Source organism: Anomalospiza imberbis, chromosome 8 (assembly GCF_031753505.1).
Source record: "Anomalospiza imberbis isolate Cuckoo-Finch-1a 21T00152 chromosome 8, ASM3175350v1, whole genome shotgun sequence".
Classification (NCBI taxonomy): domain Eukaryota; kingdom Metazoa; phylum Chordata; class Aves; order Passeriformes; family Viduidae; genus Anomalospiza; species Anomalospiza imberbis.
The window spans coordinates 29,785,691-29,809,863 of NC_089688.1; the positions used below are offsets into that span (position 1 = coordinate 29,785,691).

Below are 24,173 nucleotides of genomic sequence, written 5' to 3' on the forward strand. Positions count from 1 at the left end.
AAAGCGATTAAACCATTAAAATAGATGGGTTACAATAATAAAACATCAGCACAATCATCCACTTCTGGGTTCACTGACAATCTCAGAGGATAGCTACTCAGAATGAATCAGCTGTGGAAATAAGTGATACATACAAATCTACACAAAAGTGGACTACATTCAAATTTTTAGGATTCCATTACTTTGACCAATTCAGCATTAAAGAATTCATCACTTTGAGGGAAATCCAAAGATAATCCTATTCATGAGTTCCTCGAGGGCCCCAATACCTAATGTACTATTTGGTATCAATGCTCCATTTCCTGCAATTAATAGCAAGCTTTCTTGTGTGTGTCTTATTCATAGAAGTGTTTTAAAAGCTCGGGGGAAAAAATTGCTCCAAGATTAATCTCCTACCATTAAAAAGTTAACTTGGAAGTTGAACAGCTGAAATAACTGATTTGCACAAATGGTGTAAAACAGTGAAACAGATAATCTAACAGAAAATCAACTCAAAAATAATCCACAGGAACACTTATCTGAGAGATTTACTAGAAGAAGGGATATCTTAAGGGAGAAAGGTTTTTTCCATACTTTTAAATCAAGTTTTTCTCCTATTCACTAAAGCATTTAACAAACCCAGAACAAAGAGCAATCTTCATGTTTTTGTGTGAAACCCATTCTCTTGGCCATTACCAGAACTACAAACACACCGTAACAATCTGTCCAGACAGAAACCTCTAAAACTTTTGAGAGAACATTCACCAACAGTTATTTACCTTTAATAAAGACTTTATTCTACCTGGTAGAACAAAGGCAATCTGAGGGCTGAATACACGCCCCTATTGTAGTTTAAGTTTGTTGCAGTGATGGACAACAGCCTTAAAAATATTTTTTATTAAATTTACAAAACTTGCTGCTGGTGGTTCCCTCTAGTACCCTGAATTTATCCTGCCTGTAGAGGTTTTATCAAGGACTAGGACTCAGTTGTTTCCCCTCACCTGTGCCTGTGAACAGAAACTGAGGGAAAGCCACTGCAGACAGAATATCCTAATTAGAAGCAGACTCACTTATTGGAAATGGTTTTGGTCAACGGTGAATTGCCATTGCAACAGAAACCCACAGCAACTAAAGAGACACTTCAAGGAAACGTTAAGCTACACACCACAATACAGCCTTTCACCAGAGCATTTTCCTAAACCAGTTTGCACAAGATGCGCAAGTTTTGGTGCTTTGTTTTGCTCAGGGGCTGGAAAGCCTAAACTTTTAATTCTAGTAATTTCATTACCAGAAAAGCAACAAAACCCCCCAACCCAGCAGTTACAAGACAGTACAAACACAGAAGAAATGTAAAATACTCTTCACATTTGCTTACTTGGAAACATCTTTCCAAAAAGATGTTCCACTTGTGTGAGCTTAAATAGACAGTGAAAAAACATCTAACTGAAGTACTTCATTTCCAATCCTCAGTGCTGAAAGGAGAGAGCAGAAGAGCTGTCACCTCCCTCGTTCTTGTTAGGGGTAAATCAGGAAGATTTTCTGTATAACTTGTCACTACCAGTGACAAGTTATACACTGTGCCAGTATTTCTTGAAAAATGTCTCAAGTCACATAAAGGTCTAACTGACACATAAAAGGTAAGCAGATATGAGTAATTGAGAAAGTCAGGTATGATACAAACATTATTTCTACAAAACACCTTATGAAAAAGCAATCTGGAAACCTTTCAAGATAAAACTCAGTTAATATTAAGAGGAGATCAATAAGTACTTGAAAGAAGAAAACACAGTATATAGGTGTGCTTATCACATCACACTCACATATATTTGAGTATACAGACACACACAAAATGCCCTCTAGCTGATAAGCAACAAAATGCAATACTACTCAGTAGGGATTACAATATTTTGGAGGCAATGAAAAAATTTTAACTATCCCAAAACCACAGTGTTCACAAATGTTAGGCTCATGTAACATGGTAAAATAACTGATTTTCAGCTATATCTCAAAGTAAAATGAAAATCTGAGATTGTACATATCACAGTGTGCTACACACATGAATGAAAAAATATTTCCATTTGAATAAAAAATAAAATTTAGATGATATATTTTTCTTATACAATCTGTAAGCACCTAGAATAATCTCAGTTAAATTTGCAAAACAGTTTTCTGCAAGGAACAAAGCACTGTGTACGAAGCTGACTTCCAGTTTCATTTGCTTTACCTTCAGTTACATCCCTGAACTTCTGAAGGAGCCTAAACCCACACAATCTCAGAGAGTCTTTGGGCCTCCATGCTTTTCTGACAAATCTGCTGCAGCAGCCTAAGACTGAAAAAATCCATCACCACGTGAAAAAACAAAGTGGTCCCAAGCAAAATAATGAAAAACTCCCTCAGCTGCAAGGTCAGTCCTCTCAGCCCCCCTTCCTGATAAGCTTGGAAATACCCCTTGGTCACCACACACACACAAGGTAAGACCTTTCCTGCTTTGGTACATACCAGGAAAGAAAAGGGCTGCTGCTGCTTTTAAGACACACAGGACTAAGACGAAGTATTATGTCATATTCCAATTCTATATGAAAGCTTTAGTTTTTCCTCAGCTTCATAGATTTTAAAAATACTTAAATGCATGTTAAAAGTTTTCCTAAGCAGCAATATAATTATCCTTTCAGAACAAAGTCCTCAAGAGCAACTCAACAGCCTTCGAAACCCTTGATTAAAGCAATCACAGAAAGAGAAAGCCTCTCCTCACCTCTGACATAAAGGCAGAGTTTAACAACTTGGTCCACTTCAAAATGCTTTAAAAAGTATCTATTAAAGTAACTGCAAAGCTGTAATTTAGATTTTAATTAGGCTTTCACCTCTTGCAGTTGCTTCTGAGTTGTACTTTTGGACCAAAGAGAGGAAACTGTTGTTGCTGAATGAGAAAACTTGGTTAGACACTGCAACTGTAAGAGTACCTGTACATAAAAGTACTTCCAAATGCACACAGAAAAAACTAAGAAACACATCTGCCACCCTGACTTCTCTAGACATATTTCCCACATCATGCACAACACTAAAATTATTTCAGTGATAAAGTATGACAGCTAATTTGCCATTAGCCCTCCAAAGCAGCTGTACAGGTGAGCCACGTCAGCATTGCTTTTGGCAGCAAGAGGAACTAACAGGTAACAGAACCAGATAAGAGGGCAGATTAGAAGACACCAAGTTCAAGAAAGGCAAATTCCTCTTTTAATGCAACAAATCTGTATGGTAACACCATGCCAAAATACTGTAGCAAGTTACCTAAATTCACTGAGACACAGGAGAGCCTCCTAAAGGCTACTGCTTCTCAAACTCTGTGAAACTTCCAATGAGAAAAACTTTGATGAGTTTGAGGTTTACTTAATCCTTTTTTTTTCCTTCTTTTTTCCACTTCTAAGTGATGCCAAAACAAGGACAGTTTCTGGGAGAAGGACAAATTTCAAGCTTAAGTTATTCATTACCACAAAAAAAAAGGCAATAGGAGTTTTGGTACTTTGACAAAAAAGGATGCAAATTATTGGTTTCTGAACCACTCCAAGTACAACTGACAGTGCTATGAGCATTATTTTGGCTTCGTCCCTCAAACACTCTGAACTGCTTTATCAAATGATGAAGACATTTCCAAGCCACATTTCTTTCTGTATTTTCTGAATCTGTACTATTTGAAAGCAAAACTTAATCATCTCCACAACCTGACCAAACTAAGAGGCCAAAATTTAGCAAGTCAGTAAATTATCTCTATACAAAAATATATAAATAATTAAGTATTTGAGATAGCTTTTTTCCTTTTAAAATCAAAACCATTCTCCCCACTCACAGGAAAGAAGAATTAGGGCAGAAACCAACTGCAAAACTCTGCATTTAAAAAGCATGGCATCCCCTTCCTCTCCCCATACAGTTTGATCAGTATTGTTAGGCAGGCACCAAAACTAGGCATGAATCATTAGTTTTACATGTCAGAAATCATTATAGATGCATTTTATTCTTTCCACTTTCAGTCAGCATCTTGTGTATGGACATATTTATTTGAAAAGAATTTTCTAAAACTTACCATATATATGAAAAGAGGCACAATGCTCTGCAATGCTCCCATATACTGTCCAAGAGCTACGTTAAATCTTTCAATATAGAGATCTGGAGGGCTGGCCTGCAAGAAACCGTAAAAGTCAGGTTGTAATTTGAACAAGAGAAAGATCTGGAACAGCATGGGCTATGCTTTCATAGCAAACTCAAACAACTACAAAGGATTTGATACACTAGGTTCACACAAAGCAAGCCACACATCATTCCAGAGTTTCTGCTCTAACTCCCTCCAGCAAAACCAATCTCCCTTCAGTAACTAGGTTTTCCTAGGATTATACATCAGTGCCCAGCACAAGGTCCATTCCATAAGAACTACAGTGAGCCTGTAACAAGCTGACATTTGGCATATGCAAATAAAAACACTTTTTAAAGACCAGAGGTCTGTTCTGAAAGCACCAGCTGTCATGCCTAGAATCCATAACCAAATTTGCACAAGTGCTGCAGTGTGGGCTCCCACCCCCCTGAGCTTTCCCTCCACCAGAGCAGGGTGGCATTAAGCTGCTGCTTTGCAGCTGAGCTGGTGAGTGGCACATCCTCCAGCTCCAGGGAACACTGCCCTCCACAGAAAACCTTTCTACATTACTGCTGGGTCACCTCAGGCAAGGCTAGTGTTCAGGGGGTTCAGCTTCACAAAGCAGCAACATTTTCAGAGAGAATCCTGCATTCAGGTCTCACGCCCCAGGTTAGGCCTGTGGAAATCCAGCGATGCTCCAGCACACAGCATCCCCCTGGAGCCTCAGCCTAAAACTGCCTACACTAAATCTGAATGTGCTGTTTGCTGGCTACAATACCCTATTCCCCAAAGAAGGGGATAAGGAAGCTTAAAAGATGTGTTCAGCAGCAGGTGAAGTTAAATTGAGAAGAGAACCAGAAGAATGGGAAGCACTAAGCACTGTTTCTGTTACAATACCCATTTGGAGGCCTGCAGGGGAGCTGCACTGGAGCATTCAGAAGTGTACTTAGATACACACAGCTGGAACTGGAGCTACAGCAATGTCTTCCTCCACTATCCACTTCTCCACCCCAATCCTCCCCCTTACACTGCCCTACCTTTGGTCCAAGCCCTGCTCTGGTCTTTCCAGAGGGGCTGGGTGGCTGCCTGAGTTCTCACTGCTCACATATAAAGATACACCTATAGAAACCCAAGGGCAAAGCATTGCCTGCCAATGAGAAGCAAAACTTCTCGTCCCCTGAACTGTTTTCCCCTCTGACAGCACCAAGCCTAAAGAAGATGAAGAATACAGCAATAACTGGGACTTTGCAAGAAAACAAGTTCAAAGATTTTCCTAAAGCCAAAGAATTCTGTGGCATGAGAAACACTCAAGGCTTAGCTGCACCTTGACCACCTTATCAGAATTTAAAGCTACCTTCACAAACATTTTTCAGCCTTTGTACGAACATTCACCAGCAGGCCTAAGAGAAAAGTTAAAATTTATGTTGATATTTTGCTCTACTAAATATTCTAAATTTATGATTTTTTCCCCCTTAAAATAGCTTCTTTTGCCTCCCTTCTTAATATGTTTAATGAACATGTGGATAATTTTCACAGCAAACACCAGTACAGAGCAGACAGTTCAGAAAGGAAAGCAAAACTGGCAAAGGAAGAAAGAGTGTTATTCCATATGCAATTGCCAAAGGCTATATATGGTTATTCCTCATTTTGATCTTAAGGTTTTAATCTTATTGCAAATGCAGTTCTCAGGGGTGGCCAAACAAATTTTAGTTCAAAATGCCAACAACGTATAAAAGTGGCTATGAGCTCCAAGGACTCCCTTTCATATATAGCTACATATACAATTTGTTGCAAATAACAGGCAATGAAATCTGCATTCTAAGCAGTATGTATTCCTGCTTCACTCCTTTTCAACCTCAACTTTAAATATGGTTATACCCTCTGATTTGTATACAGCTTCTAAGATTAAAGAAAAAGGAAAATTCTACTTGAAAGAACACATCAGACAAAAGGAGACCATAGCCTGACACAGGGCACCACTTTTCTCTCACTGATAGACTGCCATTTTCATTAAAAAAAACAAAACAACAATAAAGTCAACAAGAAAAAAAAAACATTCAGAAGCTGTCTGGGCAGTGGAGATTTAATCCCAGGCAATGTGTGCAGCCAGTCTGCCACACTTTTGACAGGGGATATAAGCACTGATAGATTTTTTCCTCTCTGCCAATGAAAATTCTGCTAGCTCAGCTCCCAAAGACCACGTCACAGTAAGGGAGGCTGTTTATGAGGGCACAGCATCTGAGAATAACCTCAGGAGCCCTCAAATGGAAGGATACCTGAGAGCTGTCAACCACCACTTTGCCTTGCAATCAAGTGGAAAACAACTGCTCTGGATAAAGACAGAAAAAGCCAAGAGAGGTTCTGATGGCTTCAGAGGAAGTGCCCCACTGGTGTCAGGCAAGTACCAGGCTTTGCTTTTAACCTCTGCAATGCAGAAATTATGGTGTTGTCTGCTTTATCAGCATGAAATGTCACTTTTCAATTTTATTCTCCTGACAGTGTTTCATGTCAAGCCTCAACAGCCAAGACAGTAACAGCAATGGACAACAACAACAAAAAAAAGCAAGCTTGACAATCAAACTGCTCAACTAAAGCTTGATTTGTAAACTACCAAAATACCCAAGCCAAAGAGAAATCAATAACAGTATTTTCACAGCTCATCTATGAATTACTGTAATCTGTGTGGGGAAAACAGAACCATCTGTTTTGTGTACATCACAGTGTTACTGTACAGCTGCTCCAAACTGCCACACTGAAATCAATTATTTGCTTCAGCACAAGATCTTTCTCCACATTTCTACATTCACATTTATAGGACAGTAACTGGAGCTGGAATAGTTATATATAAACTATGTGAACGGTGTAAACTAAAAAGCTGCACATGGCAACAAATTCATGAGTAAATAGAAGTTGCTAATATTTCTATATTAAGTGGCCATCATTACAGCCCAACTCGCATTTAAATCTATACTTATTCAGATATAGCTATTACAAGAAAAAAAAAAAAAAAACAAAAAACCTGCTTTGGCTGACACTTTTTACTCCTGGTCCTAGTCCAGAAAAAGAGAATACATACATTCAGCTGTTTAAATTTCAAGGGATGGGGCAGAATTAAGCATGATATTTACTTCTTACAACTCCCCAGCAACTATTAAGTGTTTAAACTCACTCCTATCTTACCTGAGGGATGTATTACACATGGTATTCAAAAATACAAAATACACACTCCTCACTTAAGGCTTTCCAGGAAAGAAGCGAATCCCTCATTCCCTCACTCCTCATCCTGAATTCTATCAAACTGACAATTCAGGGGGTTGGGGATGTTTCTTTTTTGTAAGTTTGTTGGTTTTTTTGGATTGTTTGGCGTTTTTTTAAAACACTCAATACAGGCAGTTTAAATCCCCTCCTACATTTGCTCTTATCTACCACTTGTAGGGTTAAGAACAATTTTCCAGCAACACTTGTATTGTGCTTCTGTTCACAGGAGCATTGAACATTTGGTTGGATTTCTCAAACTCTGATGCAGTTGCATTTGCTTAACATCTTCAGCTTGGTTGTGAGTCAACTGCTTCTTAGAATAAAATACCATGGCTTCTGTTTAAAAGCTGATTAAAGACACAGTTTCATCTCCTTACACACCATAGCGGACATCTCAGCACCAACAGAAATGAGAAGTAATAAAAAACCACATTTGGGAAAGGATTAAATACAAGACACAGTCAAACAAAACAAGCAGCTGGAGATCCTGTGTACTAAATTACCCTGTCCTTATTTGAAATCTAGTATCTAGGCATTTCAATGCACTTGTGAGCAAGAAACTATGTATCTGAAAAGGATATGAGATTTTTGAGCTTGAAAACCAGTCTCAGTATCATTCTTAAACTGAACAGATGAAATGAGAAGGCAGCTGCTGGCTCAAAACAACTCAGAAACGGCTCACAAGAAAGAAACAGAGACAACACTGTTTATGAAGAGCTGTCTGGCACAACCAGCAGTATGTGTAGTAGAGCTTACATTCCTATGGTGAATGGGCAGCTCCATTTTCCTGGGAACATGCTCCTTGCCAAACTGCCAGCACATATGCTGCAGCATCCCTCCCACGCCTGCCAAGTGAAAAGGGAGAATGGCTATGACTACACAAATTAACCTGTTATTCATGTAAGTGGTCTGAATCTTCTAAACCACTCTTTGTTCTTTCTCAAGAAAATGTAATTTGTTTACCTTGCCTTACAATGTATGTGATGCCCGGGTCTACCTCACTAGACATTTGTATTATTAAAACATTTTACAAAAAACCAAAACATCAAACCAAAAGCACAACTGATTCAAAGACTGTGTCTTTCTAGTCAAGCCTGCACTCAAACCTGTTCAAAGCCTCATGACATTTTCTCATGTAACTGTCTTACAGCAGGTTAGCAGGTGTGGGCCATGTACCATTTCCATTCTACATCCTATTAGAACAAAAAGACATTGTATCTAAAGACCATCAAAACTGTGTAGCAGTAAGAAGTCTTCAGAAGCTTTTCCATCTATTAAGTACATATTAACTTTGCTGTACTTACTTGTATCTTTCTGGAACTGCACCAAGGTCTGCAGCCCCAGTGTAGCGTGACAGAGCACTAAACAGAGCTGCAGGACTACAAGCCTTTCCAAAAAGCTGTGGGCAAGAAAGCCCCTCAGCTTAACTTGCTGATGGTTGCCGGAATTGCCATTAAAAATGACACAATATGGTCACCTCTACTACTTCAAGTCGAAAGGCATCTTTTTGGCGTCCACACACAGAGATACAAACATTTATAACACTTCTGCTTTCTACCAAGTGAGTTCAAATCATCCATATGATCTGATTCAGTTCAGTGAAACTCACAGCAATAAATTCACTTGAATATTAAAGCTGCTGTTGCTGATACCTTTACCAGGGTTTTTTTGAGCACCTTAAAGCCCTCATTCAGGACACCTGACTCCCATACACATTCTCCCAAGAAACAGCAAGTGAGACAATACTTTCATACACTGCACTGACTGGTTTGAGAGCTAAGACAAAAGGCTGAGAAGTTGTAACGATTAATATCAGGCAGGAAACCTTTCTGGCATTGCACAACTAAGACTATAAACCTGCAGGTCCTGGGGGCTTAACAGCAGACATGCAAATCATCCACCAACACCAGTGACTCCAGTGCAGTCATGTTCATTATAAAAAATGTAATTAATCATCATCAAAAACCCCACCACAAACAGAAAACAACAGATTCCTTTTTATCTCTCCTCTAGATAAATAAAAGGTGCAACATGACAAATAAATGGTTTTCAGCCCTCAATAATTTCAAAAAGGAAGCACTGAGTTTATTCTAACTAAAAGGAAAATATTGCACTGCACCTGCACAAAAAAGCTACATTTGTAACAAGCAGGCTCAAAGCCACAGAGCATTTTGATTATCAATGCTTTGAGTACTTTCCAGCATCTTTTGCTGAAGTGCTAATGGTAAAGTGCTTGATTTTAAATTACTTTATCATAGTGCATAAGAATAAATTAAGCCAGAAACACTAGTGCCTAATGCAAATAGAGTTTTACTCATTTTAAAGAGATGTATTTAATTTGAAAGCATATGTTTGTGTATCCACCCTACCTCATACATCTGAATGACTCAGCAATTACCCACAAAAACAGCTGACATTATTTTAAACCACAACATAATGAACCATGTCCATTACCAGTGAAATGCTTCCAAATAAAGCATCTTAGAAAAATCATCTGCATGCTACAGGCTTCACAGACCTCAAGACAACAGGAAACAAGTTAATTTGTTTTCTACAGCAACACGTTATTTTTTTTAAGCTGACAAAATCCAAAATTCCAATCAGCTCAGGAATTAGGGAGACTGAATTCTCAATTACTGAAAGTCCACATGGTAAAACTCTGTCTTAACTAATTCAGAGAAGCTGGTCAGACATCAGCTGCAGGAAAGGAAAGCAATCCTTGCTGTGAGTCTGCCCTTAGCAGTCTGAAGAGGGAATCATTAACTGACTGATACAGTAATGAAGGAGCTGGAAATGGCTTGGCACACAGGAGGCCCCAGATCAGCCTGATGACAAGCAATTCATCTCATCTAAATGTACCATTTCTCAGCAAGCACTGCTCACTGCTTTTCACCCAATGCCCAACATGCAGAAATACACCAGCCCAGCCACATTTTCCTGTGGCCTCTGCCACCACTGACAGTAACTCTCTCGAGCTGAAAAGCTGTGAAACAAACTCTCAGGAACACACAGGGCAACAAACACCAACACCACACAAGCTGTCCTGCAGTCTGGAAAAGCAGAAGTCACACAGGACAAGGGTTCGTTCTGAGTGTCCCAGCACAGTGCCTGGGACACACAGCTTAGGACACGAGTGTCCATCACTCTGCTGACTCCAGCTGTGGCCAGCTGCTCAGGCAAGCACAGGGCTACACATACAGGGAGGGGGGAATAAAAATATATAGGGAGTTTCTGCAGTCAATGCCCCGAAGAGAGAAACCAAACTGCATTAAGACTAAATCCATGCAAGAGCAAGTCTGACCAGTCCCCTGAGCTGCTCCCACTTTTACTGTTTGGTATCTAGGTTTTACTGGTTTGGCTGTTGATGAATGGTTCCTGGAGGAGACAGCTTGCTCTGGCATGTTGGTTACATGCAGACATTCTGCAGCCCACTTGCCATTTAACTGTTACACTGCAATGCAAAGAAAAGTGCTGCCCTGTCCAGATAAAGATATTGCATTTGTCTGCCATTTCAGTTTCTATAACCATCTGTTTTCTTACACACACCAGCATTCCTGCTTCTACTGGACTACTTTTGCATCTCTGAACATTAAAAACCAACAACTTGCATCAAGTCAAATCTTGCCAAATAAACCAAACTCTTAAATGTTGTTGGCAGGTGAATGAGATTATGTCAATAAACAAAACACCACAAACTGTGCATTAAAAGGATTCACATATATAGGTTTTTTCAATGTTTGCCTGTGGGAACCAGAAACTTCCAAGCAACCAACATTTACAAAATAATTTGCTATTGTTGCTAGGGTAAAGTTTTAGAACTGCATTTTCAACAATAAATCCTGAGTGACTGAATGTCACCAAAATACACTCAGATCAAAGAAGTATCAGGATAATAAAACATTTTGTAGCAGAGTAATTTCTTAGGAGTAAATTTCACAGCCCACAGCTAAAACAGCTTCTTTATAGAATAATTTTTTGAGGCACGAGAGAGTTTTACCTCCAGCAGCTCAAAAAGATCCATTTGTCATCCAAAAGCCAAGTCATGTTCACACGTCAGACTCAAGGATGGTATCGTGTTATATTACAGGTGTGTCTAACCTACATAAGGAAGCTTTTGCAAGGCTAAGATTGCATTAAACAGTTGTCTCAATTATTCTTTCAAGAAGCTGTTGTTCAGAAGGCAGCCTTGTTTTTAGGCAGAAATATTTAGGCTCATATGTGCTAAAACAAACTTTAAAATCAGCTGCCTCCGTTTTGTGACTTAAGAGAAAAGAGTCAAGGATTAGCAAGTAAAGAATTTGGGGTATTCCCAAATTCAAATCAAACTAAAGCTGTGTATTGCCATGGGATATATCAGAAAAACTGGCCAAACCTGTATAGCTGAAATGATTCATAGTTCTCACAAACAGAAGAAAAAATGTACAGGCTGCACCACCTCAGCAGAACCAAGGGAAGGGTTTATTTTAAATACTACGTTCACCAACTACAAGCAATTTTTACAGAACACTGAGGCTGTCACTCCATGAAGAATAAGAGAGAACATAAAAGAAAAATAAAGAAAGAACCTAGCAAATACCATGCCTATTAAATTTCTTTACAAGGAAAGGCACAAGAGGAAAACAGTGCAACAAAAAGGACATCAGAGAGATCACCTTGCTATATATTTTGGGAATGCACGTTCAGCCAGAAATATCTGATGCAGTTAAAGCATTAAGACTGTTTTGCGCTGACCTAAATTAGTTATCAATGTGTTAGAAGCTCTGAAGAAGCTGCTGTAGTTTATGGTTTCTTTGCATGTGGCTTCTCTATTTCATGCACTGCAAATAAGTACAGAAGTCAAACAGATATGGAAGTAAAAAAGCTTCAGGGAAAAATCAAGCAGTGTTGCTGCTACAACAATGACAATTTCAAGTGTACATATCTGAAGATTCTAGTCTAAAAGGAATGTTCAACAAGGTACACAAGTGAAAACAACCATGGATGCACAAGTAAGATGCAGGGAAGGACAGGGATATACAAACTGTATATATTAGGACTGCTGTAAACCAGTGACATCTACAGATAGGCAAGAAAAATGCAGAATAAGCTATAATGGAACTCCGTATGCAGTAATTCTTAACTTATACTTCACAATCTATATTTAATTCACTTAATTTTTTTCCTTTAGATTTTCCCTTTTGTGCTGCTTGTGGTGTATAAGAACCATAAACAGTTTATAGATATTTACACAGGAATGGCAGACATTTATCTCATGTGCTCAGATCACTTTGACTGAGGTATTTACATCCCAGATTATACTTAAGATTTCCCATTCTCCATTCTTTCATTCTTTATCATATATTTAGGTTTACCCACTGCTCTCCACGTGGTTGAGATCTCCAAGGTCTGGCAGTGTCATACCTTTGGATCTAGTAGCTGGTTTTCTGTCTGACAGCCCATTAGTGAGTCAAGTAGTTGACAAATTTGTAAGTTAATGTAAATCAGTCATAACAGCAATCCCCTTCATGATGCAACCTACATACTGCTCTGATATAATCACAGATCCCAGGAAAGAGAGAATTAGATTGTGCAGCTTCTTACCTGCAGCTCCTTTGAGACTCTCTCTAAGTGGTTAGTTATCTTTTTTATTAGGTCACTATACATCTGTTCCGAATGCTGCTGGCATACACACTTATACACACAACTGCAGAAACAAATATAGGAACAAACAATGAACTTAAACAGTTTGCAATGAAGGGTAACAGACTTCAAAACATTTTGTTCAAGTTTCAGTTTAGAGGATTACAGAGTTAACTGAATGATTGTTGAACTTTTAAATACAGTCCTAAGCTTGGAATGAGCTCCAGCAGGCTCTTAAGGCTCGCCTGGAGGTTCCAGGCTGTCCATCCCATTCCCCCTCCCCAACTTCATTTTAACTTACAATGAGTTCTCTTACAGTGCATTTCAAAACAGCCAGGACAATTCTGTCAACAGCACATTCCTACTCCTGGCTTTTGTCTCTCCTTTGTGAATAAAGTCTCCATTAAAATAAGCAGGTTTAACAATTCTATGAATATTCTAGGGTAAAACCCTTACTAAAAGAAGGGGAATGCTGACAAGTATCATAGAAGTAGCATCAAAACCATGGATGTGTTAAAAAGAAATGGCAAAAGTTCTACAATTACAGACCTAAGCATGCTTCTCCATTCTTTGTTACTTGAATTCTAAAAAAACTCTACACTTTCATAATAAAGAAAGAAGCAGTAAATGGGCAATAAAACTAATTCTGCATTCTATGGCTTTGCTGGGTTATGTGTGGTCTTCAGTGTCACCTTTGATTCTTAAGAACACTTTATTGCTTTCATACTGCAATATAACATCTGCAAAACAAAGCTATTCATTGAAGGTGTATTTACAGCAGTTGTAAAACAAACACATTTATTACTTTCAGCAAGATATTATTGGAGTAGTCATCACTGTCAGGACTAACACCAACATTCATCTGTACCAAGCAGCTTTTACTCCTCAGTCAGCATTTCAAATTTTAGCTGCCAAATCCAAGAGGTCCAGGGAGACTTCACCTGGTATCTTGGGCAAGTCACATCTCTGTTCTGCTCCCCTCTCCACTCCTCTGCACCAAGAACTGGGACAGCAGGCAATTTAGGCCAGAGACTGCTCTTAGGACATGTGCAAACAACTGATTTCCAGGGAGGTCCAGACCCCAGCCTTGAATTCTGCAGGCTTTAAATGGCCCCAAAAGCCCAAAGCTATGGGACAGCATCACTGTATGTGTAGGGGAACTATGACTCTCCAATTCTCTGCTGAGAAGATGGCACAAAAACAGGCAAACTACTAAGATTACAAAAGTCTGCTTATTTGTTGAACCACGTTATTTGTTAAAAACCAAAAGACACCCTACACCTCTCATATTATTATATTTTAAAAATACTGAGTATCAGTAGTTTGATATTATCTATATATTAGCAGTCAAAGTCATTCTTTTTCTTTCATATCAAGTCTACCAATAGCAGATCCTATAATGAAACAAACAACTGCAAAAGATATTTTGGTACAATGCTCTCTGCTAAGAGCAAAAATATCAGTTTGGTTTGGATCAAAGAGAGAAACACTGATAAGAAAAGTGAGACAGATTTTTGTGATCACTTACAAAATCAGCCAGCTGGGTAACCACAGCAAATGGCCACACATTTGTTTGCTCCACAGTTAACCAGTACACAGCCACTTCCACAAGTCGACTGCTTTATCTGTAAGCAACTAAACTGATATTTAAAGTACACTTCTCCTTAGTGTTACACACGTTATTGCTGCCTCTACTTCTGCAACATGTTCTGTAATCAAACACCAGTCTTCCCATGTACACACAGGGTGTGTTTACATTTTATTTGAACACTTCTACTTAGAGGTTCCTTCTCCATTTTGAGATCCTGTTTTCAGTTCCTGATTGTGGGCTAATTCTGTGAATCATCCTTGGTCTGATATTACCCAAAAGAAGTCACAAGCTTGTTAGCTCTTTAACATAACCAAACACCTTAGGAAAAGGAAATCCCAAAAAGGACATTAAGAGGGTAAGCAGTGGATGAATATCCAAGCTCTCCCAGTTGTCCTGAGGAACAGAAAACTGCACTGCACCTGGGAGGCAGTGGAGACTGCCAGAAGTACAGCTTAGCTGCTCACATTTTCCTCACCTCAAACCTTCCTTCACACCTCTCTGCCAATTTATCCAACCCTTTTATAACTGAAGTGACTATGCACAGGCAGGCTTTGGACTAACGGTTGCAAACAGACACTTACAACACTTTGATATTTTACAGATAAACTGGTCCATGGTAAATATCTGTATAAACACCTTGGAAGTTATCTCCCAGCTCTCACTGCTGGGGAGTAAACACCTACAGCTACCACTGACTATGTCAATTAGAGAAAATACCCAAATATTTGGGTATCTAATAATATATTTTGAGTTTGCATTATGGAAAACTTGATTCCTTTAGTCAGCACAAAGATGACCAAGAATACTACTGTATTTTCATGTCAGTTTCACTATAAAAAAAAAAAATATATATATATATATGTAGCTGTTTGAACCACTTCAAGAAACAATTTTTCAGACTAAAGAACTGGCTTAGAAGCTGAGAGGATCTAAACTCCAAGTCTGCTACAGACTCCCAAAAATACTCCAAGCAAACAACCTTATTAAATTCAATTTAAAAAAATCAATTAGCTTTCCCTTGTCAATCTATGTTGTCTAGATTGTCAATCAAAGGAACAGTCTGAAAATATTTTAAAAAACCCAAAATCAATCTCCTGGCTGGAATTGGCTGTGACAGAGTAATCATAATCCCAGACAAAATTTTTAAAGGGAAACTGACATACCAGCTCTACCAGTAACACTAAACTATGGAAAATCTTTAGCTTTGGTAATAGTAAAATATATGCAATAGATATCCATGCATAATTACAGTCCTGCACCAAGTGCCCCAGATGTACAGGGCTTATCCAGGAGAAACTCAAAACCCAGTATTCCTTCAGTAAATAAAACTTTCGAGGAGTAGAAGGATGACAAGGATGAAGTCCAGTTATCTGCAAACCACAACTAGGTATAATTAAACCATTAACTTTGCACACCTACTCATTACCAGAGATCACTTTTGAGAGATGTCTTACTGCAGACTGTTTGCACATTGGGGATTTCAAGGTGGGAAAGGATTCTGATTACTTACACTAAAGCTGACTCCCTTAATTCAAACAACCATCTCAATTATTTATATGCATGATGACTGATCTTTGAGTCCTGTTAAAAGCAGTTCCAAAGGCTTGGAGAGGAAAGAGGAAGTTTCTTGAAGTTTTCAATGGGAACTAAGGGGCAAAACTGAACACTTGCCTTTCTTTTATCTGCTTTCCTAATCCAAAGTTTTAAACTGCAGAGACAAAGTAGCTAAGAGCAAATGGGCATGAGGCAACAGAGCTGAAGGTCTCTAAAAACAGCCATCAGTGACTGGAGCTGGCAGCATTATCCAGAGATAACACTCTGGTGAAGAAAACTAAGACAGCAGTGCCACAATTGTGCAAGGGCCAGGGGTTTTAACAGCATCTTGGGCAGTAAATCCAGCAGCAGTCACCCACTTTCCATCCTGTTCACCAACACCCTGAATACCCACCACCTACAGAACAAATACCTCCATTTTAGTTCATCTCTTCAGAAACTGCGAGGTCTCTACAGCATTTAGCATTCTGGTTTGGAGCAGCAGTGTGATGGGGAAGCAAACCCCACACCATCCCCAGTACTGAGCACTAGTTTAGCCTGAAGGGCAGTTCTGGTGCATTTCTGATGCAGTTCTGGTTCCTTCAAACCAAACTGCAGCTCCAAGACAGCTACAGCCCAAGCCTTCTCCAAACAAGAATGGAGATCCAAAGGAGTGTCCTTCAGACTGCTTGGAACTTGGCAAGGGGAGAACACACCAAAACTCCTGAGGCAAAACACACAAATGACAATTTACATCAAAGGACCTTGGCACCAGGTGCTTCTCTTTCCTTCTGCACATCAGCCACACCAAATTGGTTCCTATTAGCTATCATAAAGAAGCCTTTTGATAGATCAAGTCAACTGCTTACCATGCCAGTTTTTTGGAGGAAAGGATGTTGAGTCTTTAATACATTTCCTAGGACATTACACTAAGCAACTGGGATGGTGTTTATTTTAATGTTCATGTTAAGCATTTTAATTCTTCAACATTTATTCTTGTTAACATGGTATCTCAAAATATGTATCTATTACTCACTCTAACCATTTAAACACTACTGTATTTCCCATAACTTTCCCATTTGTCTCCTCAAAGGTACAAAATATGACATATGCATAGACAGTAAAATCAAATAAACATTTGCTTTTAAAGATAAAAAAAAGTTATGTAGCATTTAAAGTATTTCCTTACCTGTATATTTGTTCATAGGAGATAGGGATGTAGTCACCAGGACTCTGAGTTAAAAGCTGATCTATGGCACTGTCCAACTTTGGCCAATATGTGCTCTTATAGTCTTCAATTGTTATAACATTCATTACTGCAAGAAGAAGACAAGAATAGATTTAGTAACTTCACCTAAAAGATTAGAAACAAGTGAACATTTTGTGATTTCAGATCACACCAATAACAAGGCCAAAAAACCTGGGAACAGCTCACTTCCACCAAAATGACCTCATCTAAAACTAAAGCCTTGAATTTGTACCTTTGTTTTTACAAAAAAAAAAAAAAAATCAGAACACCTGCCAAATAATTGCTTTGGTATTTCCCTGGGGCCTAAGTAACATGGAAAAGCAAAGTCCTGGGAGTTCTAACATGAAAATATAAGAATAAAAAATCATATAAAGATTAGTTCAGACAAATAAATAATGTAACTTTGCGGCAGTTCAGAATCAATTATTAACACGGCATCTTCACGTTGAGGAGAACAAGCTCTGGCCAAGACTGGTAGGTTTTTGAATATTCCTTCCCAGCAGATGTATTAATTTCACAAGTCTCGGGTGGGACCAGCAGCTTCCTTGGTCTAAAAGATGATGCAATTCCCTCTGCCTTCAGCTGCAGTTAGGCTTCCAGGCAACTTTTCTGAATCTGCATTACAGTTCCCCTCTAGCAGGGACAATTACACTCCTTTAGTAGATAAAGATCACCACAGGCAAGAATAGGAAGTGTTTAAATTAGCGTTCCCCACTGCTCCCTGACCTTCCTCCTGAGCTTCCCAAGTGCACCCTCTTGCACCAGTGACTCAGGGCACCCTCACAGCCACAGAAGGGTTTGGATCTCTCTCTTTTCAGGGAGGATTTCTGAACCAACCACTCGGGGCTCAGTTCCAACAGGTTCACACCTTCCCTTCAGGGCCTTACTTGCAGCACTTCCTCGCTGCCTTGTCACACCACCACAGCTTCACAGCACCCACTCATAAAAGCCCTCAGCAATAATAGAAGCTCAATCAAATCTATGATTTGAATTCAAGCAATTAAATCGAATCAAATCTATCAAAAGAAAAAAGGGTCCAAACGATCCAGCCTTGGAAATCTAGAATAATTTCTTCATTTGAACTCCACATGTTCAGTCTGGCCTAAATGAATCAGAGAATAAAGATACTTCTCACCCCACACAGACAATTGTAGATACAACACTAGAAATAAATATTTTGGTTAGCAGTGACTTTTAAATATACATTTAAATGTAGATTCACTGATGGGTTTGAGAAGCAGTATTTTTGAAAGGTATTTTCAAAGGAGTTGAAAGGAGCTGGGTGAGTGAGTCACTTTTGGCAGCATTATAAAGAACAATTGTAAGGAAATTGGCAAAACAGTTATGAGTATCATGAGGAAAATAAAAGATTGTAAAGAGAACATGGAATAGAGAGAGGTGTGAGACATGGAGTGTTGGAACTCTATCTGTACGAGCAAGTATTACAGATTTCTTTGTGTGTTGTGCTAGGGTATTTCAGCCAGAAACTTTGCTTAGAGAAGGATGTTAGTGCAGCACCCTTGACTCCTCTTCATCCAGCTGCAGCCACTGGTGCCCTCTTGCTTCACAGCTGTTAGAGAATCAGATCTAGTTAACCTAAAAGTGTCTGAGCAGTGACCAGGTCCCCACTACCAAGCGCTGCAGCCCCATGAGCCCAGGCTGCAATCTGAAAGGACATCACTGTTTGTTAACGAGCAAGTCAGGGTCACAGGACTGGCTACACAACCACCGGGATTTCAGTTAACAAGTCCAACAAGTCAGCTCCCCCATGTAAAAGCACCCATGCAGTCAGCAACAGCAGAGCACCTCCCTGGCAGTAAACTCAGCCCCTGTTCCTTGCCTTGCAACACCTTGTTTGAGTTCTCATCCCTTCCAGAGCCCACACTCCAGGCAGATGTCCTCAGCAGCAGCCCTGCACAGCACCTTTACTATTCCTGCTTACACTCAGCAGCAGAACCTGAGCTTTTGTTTTTCACTCTGCTACCCCAAAAAAGATGGGCCTCCACAGAACCACTCTGTTCCACAGAAAATATTTAGCTGAAGTCAGCATAAACATTAGACCAAGTCTTGCTTTTAAGATTTCAATGTATAATCATGCCCACATCTGGTTTAACATATTAAATGAGCCCTATTAATTTGGAAGAAAATAGTCAAGTAAGATTTGGGAACACTGCAAAATAATTTTAACAGGCTGCTGAGATGTTAATTTTTTTTTCTTTTTATAATATGGAAAATAAAGCAGCAGCAGACAGGAAGTCTGCCCATTAGACATGCTGCACAGGTAAAGGAAAAATGCTTTTACAAAAAGCCCCATGAGACTTGCACAGAGAAGTCTACATAGAAAATTTACTGATAAATTCACAGTAACATTCCAGAAAAGCTTCATTCTCATTCAAAAGTCTCTTACAAGTACTAAGTAATTTGATTTCCACACTTCAGTTCTGAAACTAAGCCAACCACAATATTTTCATAGCTAAAAGTCCAAGACTACAAACTGAACAATCACTATTTTTATTCTTCTAATCCAGAAAACAATGTACTTTAAAATTTTAATAGTTATCAGAAGTTAGTAGTGCCCTTTTTCTCCTGGCAGCTCTTACACACAGAAGTGAAGGGTGGCCTGAAGACCCTCCAACTACAAATTGTGCAAGAACAAGGTCAAGACCAGCAAGGAAGGAATCACAGAGATCCTTAGCAAGGAAAGATACATTGCCCTTTAATTTTTTATTTTTCTCTCTTTTTAGGATGTCACGCTTAAATGCCTATCCCTACATTAGGTGTTCAAGATTTAAAAAGATTTGCCCAACAATTTCCACTCCCAAACTGCAATTTAGTTGGTTTCTGGGAAGTGACACTGATATTTTGTAAGAAAGCATGCTAGAATGCTGGATTTTATCCAACTCCAGCAAGGCTGGGGAGGTGGGGCTGGGAGAGAAATCTGTCCAATATAATCGAAAGAATTCAGTATTTTCCAGAGAATTCAGCATTTTCCAGAAAATTATTAAAGACTTCACGAGTAAATCTTGAGCAACAACTGCTACTTTTCCATACAAAAGAAGTTCAAAAGGAAAGCTTTAAGTGAAATGCAGCAGTGAAACCATTTCAGTAAAAAAGAATATGCATGAGCTATCATAACCTAAATATATCAGTATTATAGTCATAAAGGAAACACAGTCTGCTTCAACCTACCAAATTCTTTGGTATCAACTTCAATGAAAAGAATGGCAAAAACCACTTTAAAAAAATCAAGAGAAGGTATATATCCCCCATTAAACTGGTAATAAACCTTACACACAACACACATTCACTTTTTCAAATCTGTAGCTAAAATACAAGACAGAGCAGGATGGCTGATCCAACCTACTGCCAAATATGCAGAGAGCAGTCTGACAATTATCTGTCTTTTATTCTGGCAATAAAAATAAAAGAAAGCAACTAAGCATCTTTCAGAAGCTATATTTCATCTCACCAGGTGAGATACATGAAACTTTACTGCTCAATTAGCAGTGCACCCTACAATCCTCAATATTTTGCTAAAGTGTACAAACTCTTCAGGGAGTTGTCCAAGAGTCATCTACAGACCATGGCCCTGTGCTTTCCTGTTCCTCAGCCCCCATGTGCATCTTTTCACAACAGATTTTGCTCTGCTCTCCTGCCTGACACACCCCAGCATACATTAGCAAGTTTATGAGTTTGCCCAGTGGTTGCTTCCAATTCTATTCTATTTTTATAACCTGTTTCTCAGCCTGCATGAAGGCTGGTTAGTAAAAGTAACTTTTTCTTCATGAGACCATTTGCCCACACAGCAGTGCACACACACTGCACTGAACAAGGTGATGCAAGAGGGAAGGCAGCAGATTTAGTGGATATGCCAATGCAGACAGCCACATGTGCCTGTCCCAAATGGCACTGGCATCAACAACATTTATAAACACCCTTTCTTGAAAAGGAGAAAAGAAACAAAATGGAAACTCTTCATTGTCCACCTCAATCACGTTATGCTGCAATTACTATTATGGAAGAGTTCTCCTTAAAGTACTAGAAGTTCTTTGACTTCTTTTCTCCCTCATGAACTTTGAAAAATACTTTTCACAACACTACTGCTTGGCGAATCCACAGCTATGACTGAAGCTGATCAACTGTAAATATTTAGTTTCCACAACACAGAAGTTTTTCTTAAGTTTCTTTAAGTAGAAGAAAAGCTATTAAAGAAAAAATATTAAATGAACTATGCATTATTCTAATTTTAGCTCTCAGTCTTACCAAAATCTCAAGGAAGGAGAACTGGATTTAGCCTCTTTGAAAGACAGGAAGGATACTCTGTCCAGGACAGCCTCTGCATCATGAAGCAAGGCAGGAGTTATTGCTCATCCAACTACAGAACTGCCTTATGCAGCAGAGAACAGACAACTTTTCCAACAAGCTTAGGACTGGCAAACTTCTCCACACATGTTCTGCCATTACTGGGACAGAGCAGGCAGGAGGGATCCAGCACACACTGACTCCCTATTAGGGAACATTTATATCCAAAGAGACCTTTCTCCCTTTTTCTGTGGGTGAAAATTAAAGGTGATTAAGGGATCGTCTGTCAGAGCCAGAATAAGAACAGGCAGGAGCCCAACTCAGCTTCTTTAGGCTCTCAGTCAATACTGCTTCACTGGACTTGTTCTGTTCACTTACATGTACCATCACAGCTATCCACAACACAAAGGTTGGAAAAGTTCTTCACTTTTGGACTTCACTTAGAGAATTCTCTGTTTTGCAGGAAAATAACAACAACAACAACAAAAAAATCAGTAAAATATTGGGTTGGAATACCAGTGCTGGAGAAGTGAAAACAAGAACTCCAAAACCACACCCTAAGCAAAATCATGCTCTGCTGCTGCTTCTCCCTCTCAGACATAAATTGTGGATTAGATGGAAAGTCACCTTCCCACTTGCTGGAGATCCAGCTTGAAAACCATTTTCATTCTGAAACAGAAGGAAAAACTAAGATTCTGAATTTCTGGAGTAGGACTTCAAGAGCCTAGTTTAGCAAGGTTGAACGACATCTCATTTCAACTGTCTCCAGGGTTCAGAAGCCACCCCAAGGTACCTGGAGACCTGACAAGCAAGGCAGGCAAAGTGCCAGGAAACTCACAGAGCCTGGGAGTCTTAACTTCAAAGCAAACAGCCTTGGCCATGTGCCACAAAAGCCGGGCTTACCCGAGAAGCAGAAATCCAGAAGCCTGAACTTTGAGCTTTTGATCACCTCTGGACAGATGAGAGAGCACTGGGGAAAGCAGGCAGGACACACAAAGTGCATTTCCCATCAAAATTTTATCATGGCACTCACACAGTTGCACTTCCAGGAATGTTTTTAACTAGCCAAATACAAGTTTTCCAACAGTCTATGAGAAAAAAAAAAAAAGGTCTATTTTGCCCAGAAAGGTGACTTTAGGGAAAAAAGGTAGAACTGAAATGTACAGCAAAACATCTTCCATTCCCTCGATCTTAACTCAGGAAAAAAAATAGGAAAAAATGCCATTTTTGTTAGAGGCTACACGCAAAAGCCATTTTGGAACCCCCAAGGCCAGGATGGATGGAGCTCCGAACCACCTGGTCTAGAGGAAGGTGTCCCTGCTCAAGCAGGGGGCTTGGAACAATATAGTCTTTACAGTCCCTTCCAACCCAAACCATTCTCTGATGTTAAGATTCTATTTTTGGGGCTAACTTGGGAAAATTAACCCTCTGTCATTCTCATCAGACCTTTGCAGATGCTCATCCCTTCTGGGGGGACTCACGACCCTTCCAGGGGCTGTGCCCACAGCTGCCACCAGCAATCCCAAACAGGCTTCCAATTCATCTCTAGGTTTTTCAGGCTGAGAGACAAAGTCTATAGGAAAGTACGGTCTGAGCTAAAAGGCTTCAGAACCAGCAGCAGCCGAGAGCCCTGCCCACGCCGGCTCGCCCAGAGCCGCATCTACCGTGACAGCAAAGCAGGAGAAGTTGGGGCGCTGGGCGAGGAAAGGTTATTTTCGCCTTCCAAGGCGCCTTAACCCGCTTGACTTCGCTTCGAGAAGCCTCTCGAGGCGGGACCCAGGTCGGGGAAGGAAAGAGCCGAGCAGGGAGGGGGCAGCGGGTTCAGCGCAGCAGGCGAGGCCCCCCCGCGCCCCGGCCGGGTCACTCACGGAACTTGGAGGTCGAGGCGCTGATGTTGATGGCGGCGATGGCCCCGGCCGCCCCCACCCTGCCGGCGGCAGCCCCCGGCTCGCAGCCCCGCAGCTCCGCGCCGTTGTGCTCGGGCCCCGCGGGGCGCGGCGGCCCGGCCGGCGGCAGCAGCCGCTCGCCGAGCAGGTGCCGCCCGTAACCGCCCGCGCCCCAGTTGTTGTGGTTCTGGTCGTCCATCATGGCCTCGCCGCCGCCTTCCTCCTCCATGCTCTCCTCGTCCATGGCGGGCGCCTGGCTGCGGGAGCGGGGCGGGATCAGCGCCCGCCGCCCATCGCCGCCGCCTCAGGCCCGGCGGGGCTCGGCGGGCTCGGCCCGGGCCCCAGCCCAGCTCCGGCCGCGCCGCGCGACACTTCGCGCCGGGCGGAACGCGGCAGCCGCGCCGGGCGGCACCGCCGCGGGGCATGCTGGGGGATGTAGTCCTGCGGGGCGGGGCGACTGGCGGGGCGCGGAAAGAGGCGCGGCCGGCGCGGGGTCCGTCCCCGGCCGCGCCCGGGGTTCGCTCTTCCCGGTTCCCCGACGCCAGGGAAGTTCTCTCGGGAGCGGGGAGGCTCCGGCAGGGCCCGCGCGGAGAGCGGGGCCCGTGCCCACAGCGCCGCCTGGCGGGCGCGCGG

At 40.8% G+C, this 24,173-nt stretch overlaps 1 protein-coding gene across 2 annotated transcripts in view; it reads right to left on the reverse strand.

Annotated features, from left to right (window-relative positions):
- Positions 1-23,921, reverse strand: part of CACUL1 (CDK2 associated cullin domain 1) — a 43,799-nt gene extending 19,878 nt beyond the window's left edge. Inside the window, exons 1-4 of one of the 2 annotated variants that reach the window (XM_068198199.1) lie at positions 23,523-23,918; positions 17,293-17,419; positions 12,941-13,043; positions 4,058-4,153 (exon numbers count right to left, since the gene is read on the reverse strand). In XM_068198199.1, coding sequence (XP_068054300.1) covers positions 4,058-4,153; positions 12,941-13,043; positions 17,293-17,419; positions 23,523-23,784 — 588 coding nt within the window. In that variant the 5' untranslated portion in view covers positions 23,785-23,918. Of the gene's footprint in view, positions 1-4,057; positions 4,154-12,940; positions 13,044-17,292; positions 17,420-23,522 lie in introns of both variants that reach the window. The other variant, XM_068198200.1, reaches the window with a different exon arrangement.
- Between the last annotated feature and the right edge of the window lie 252 nt (positions 23,922-24,173).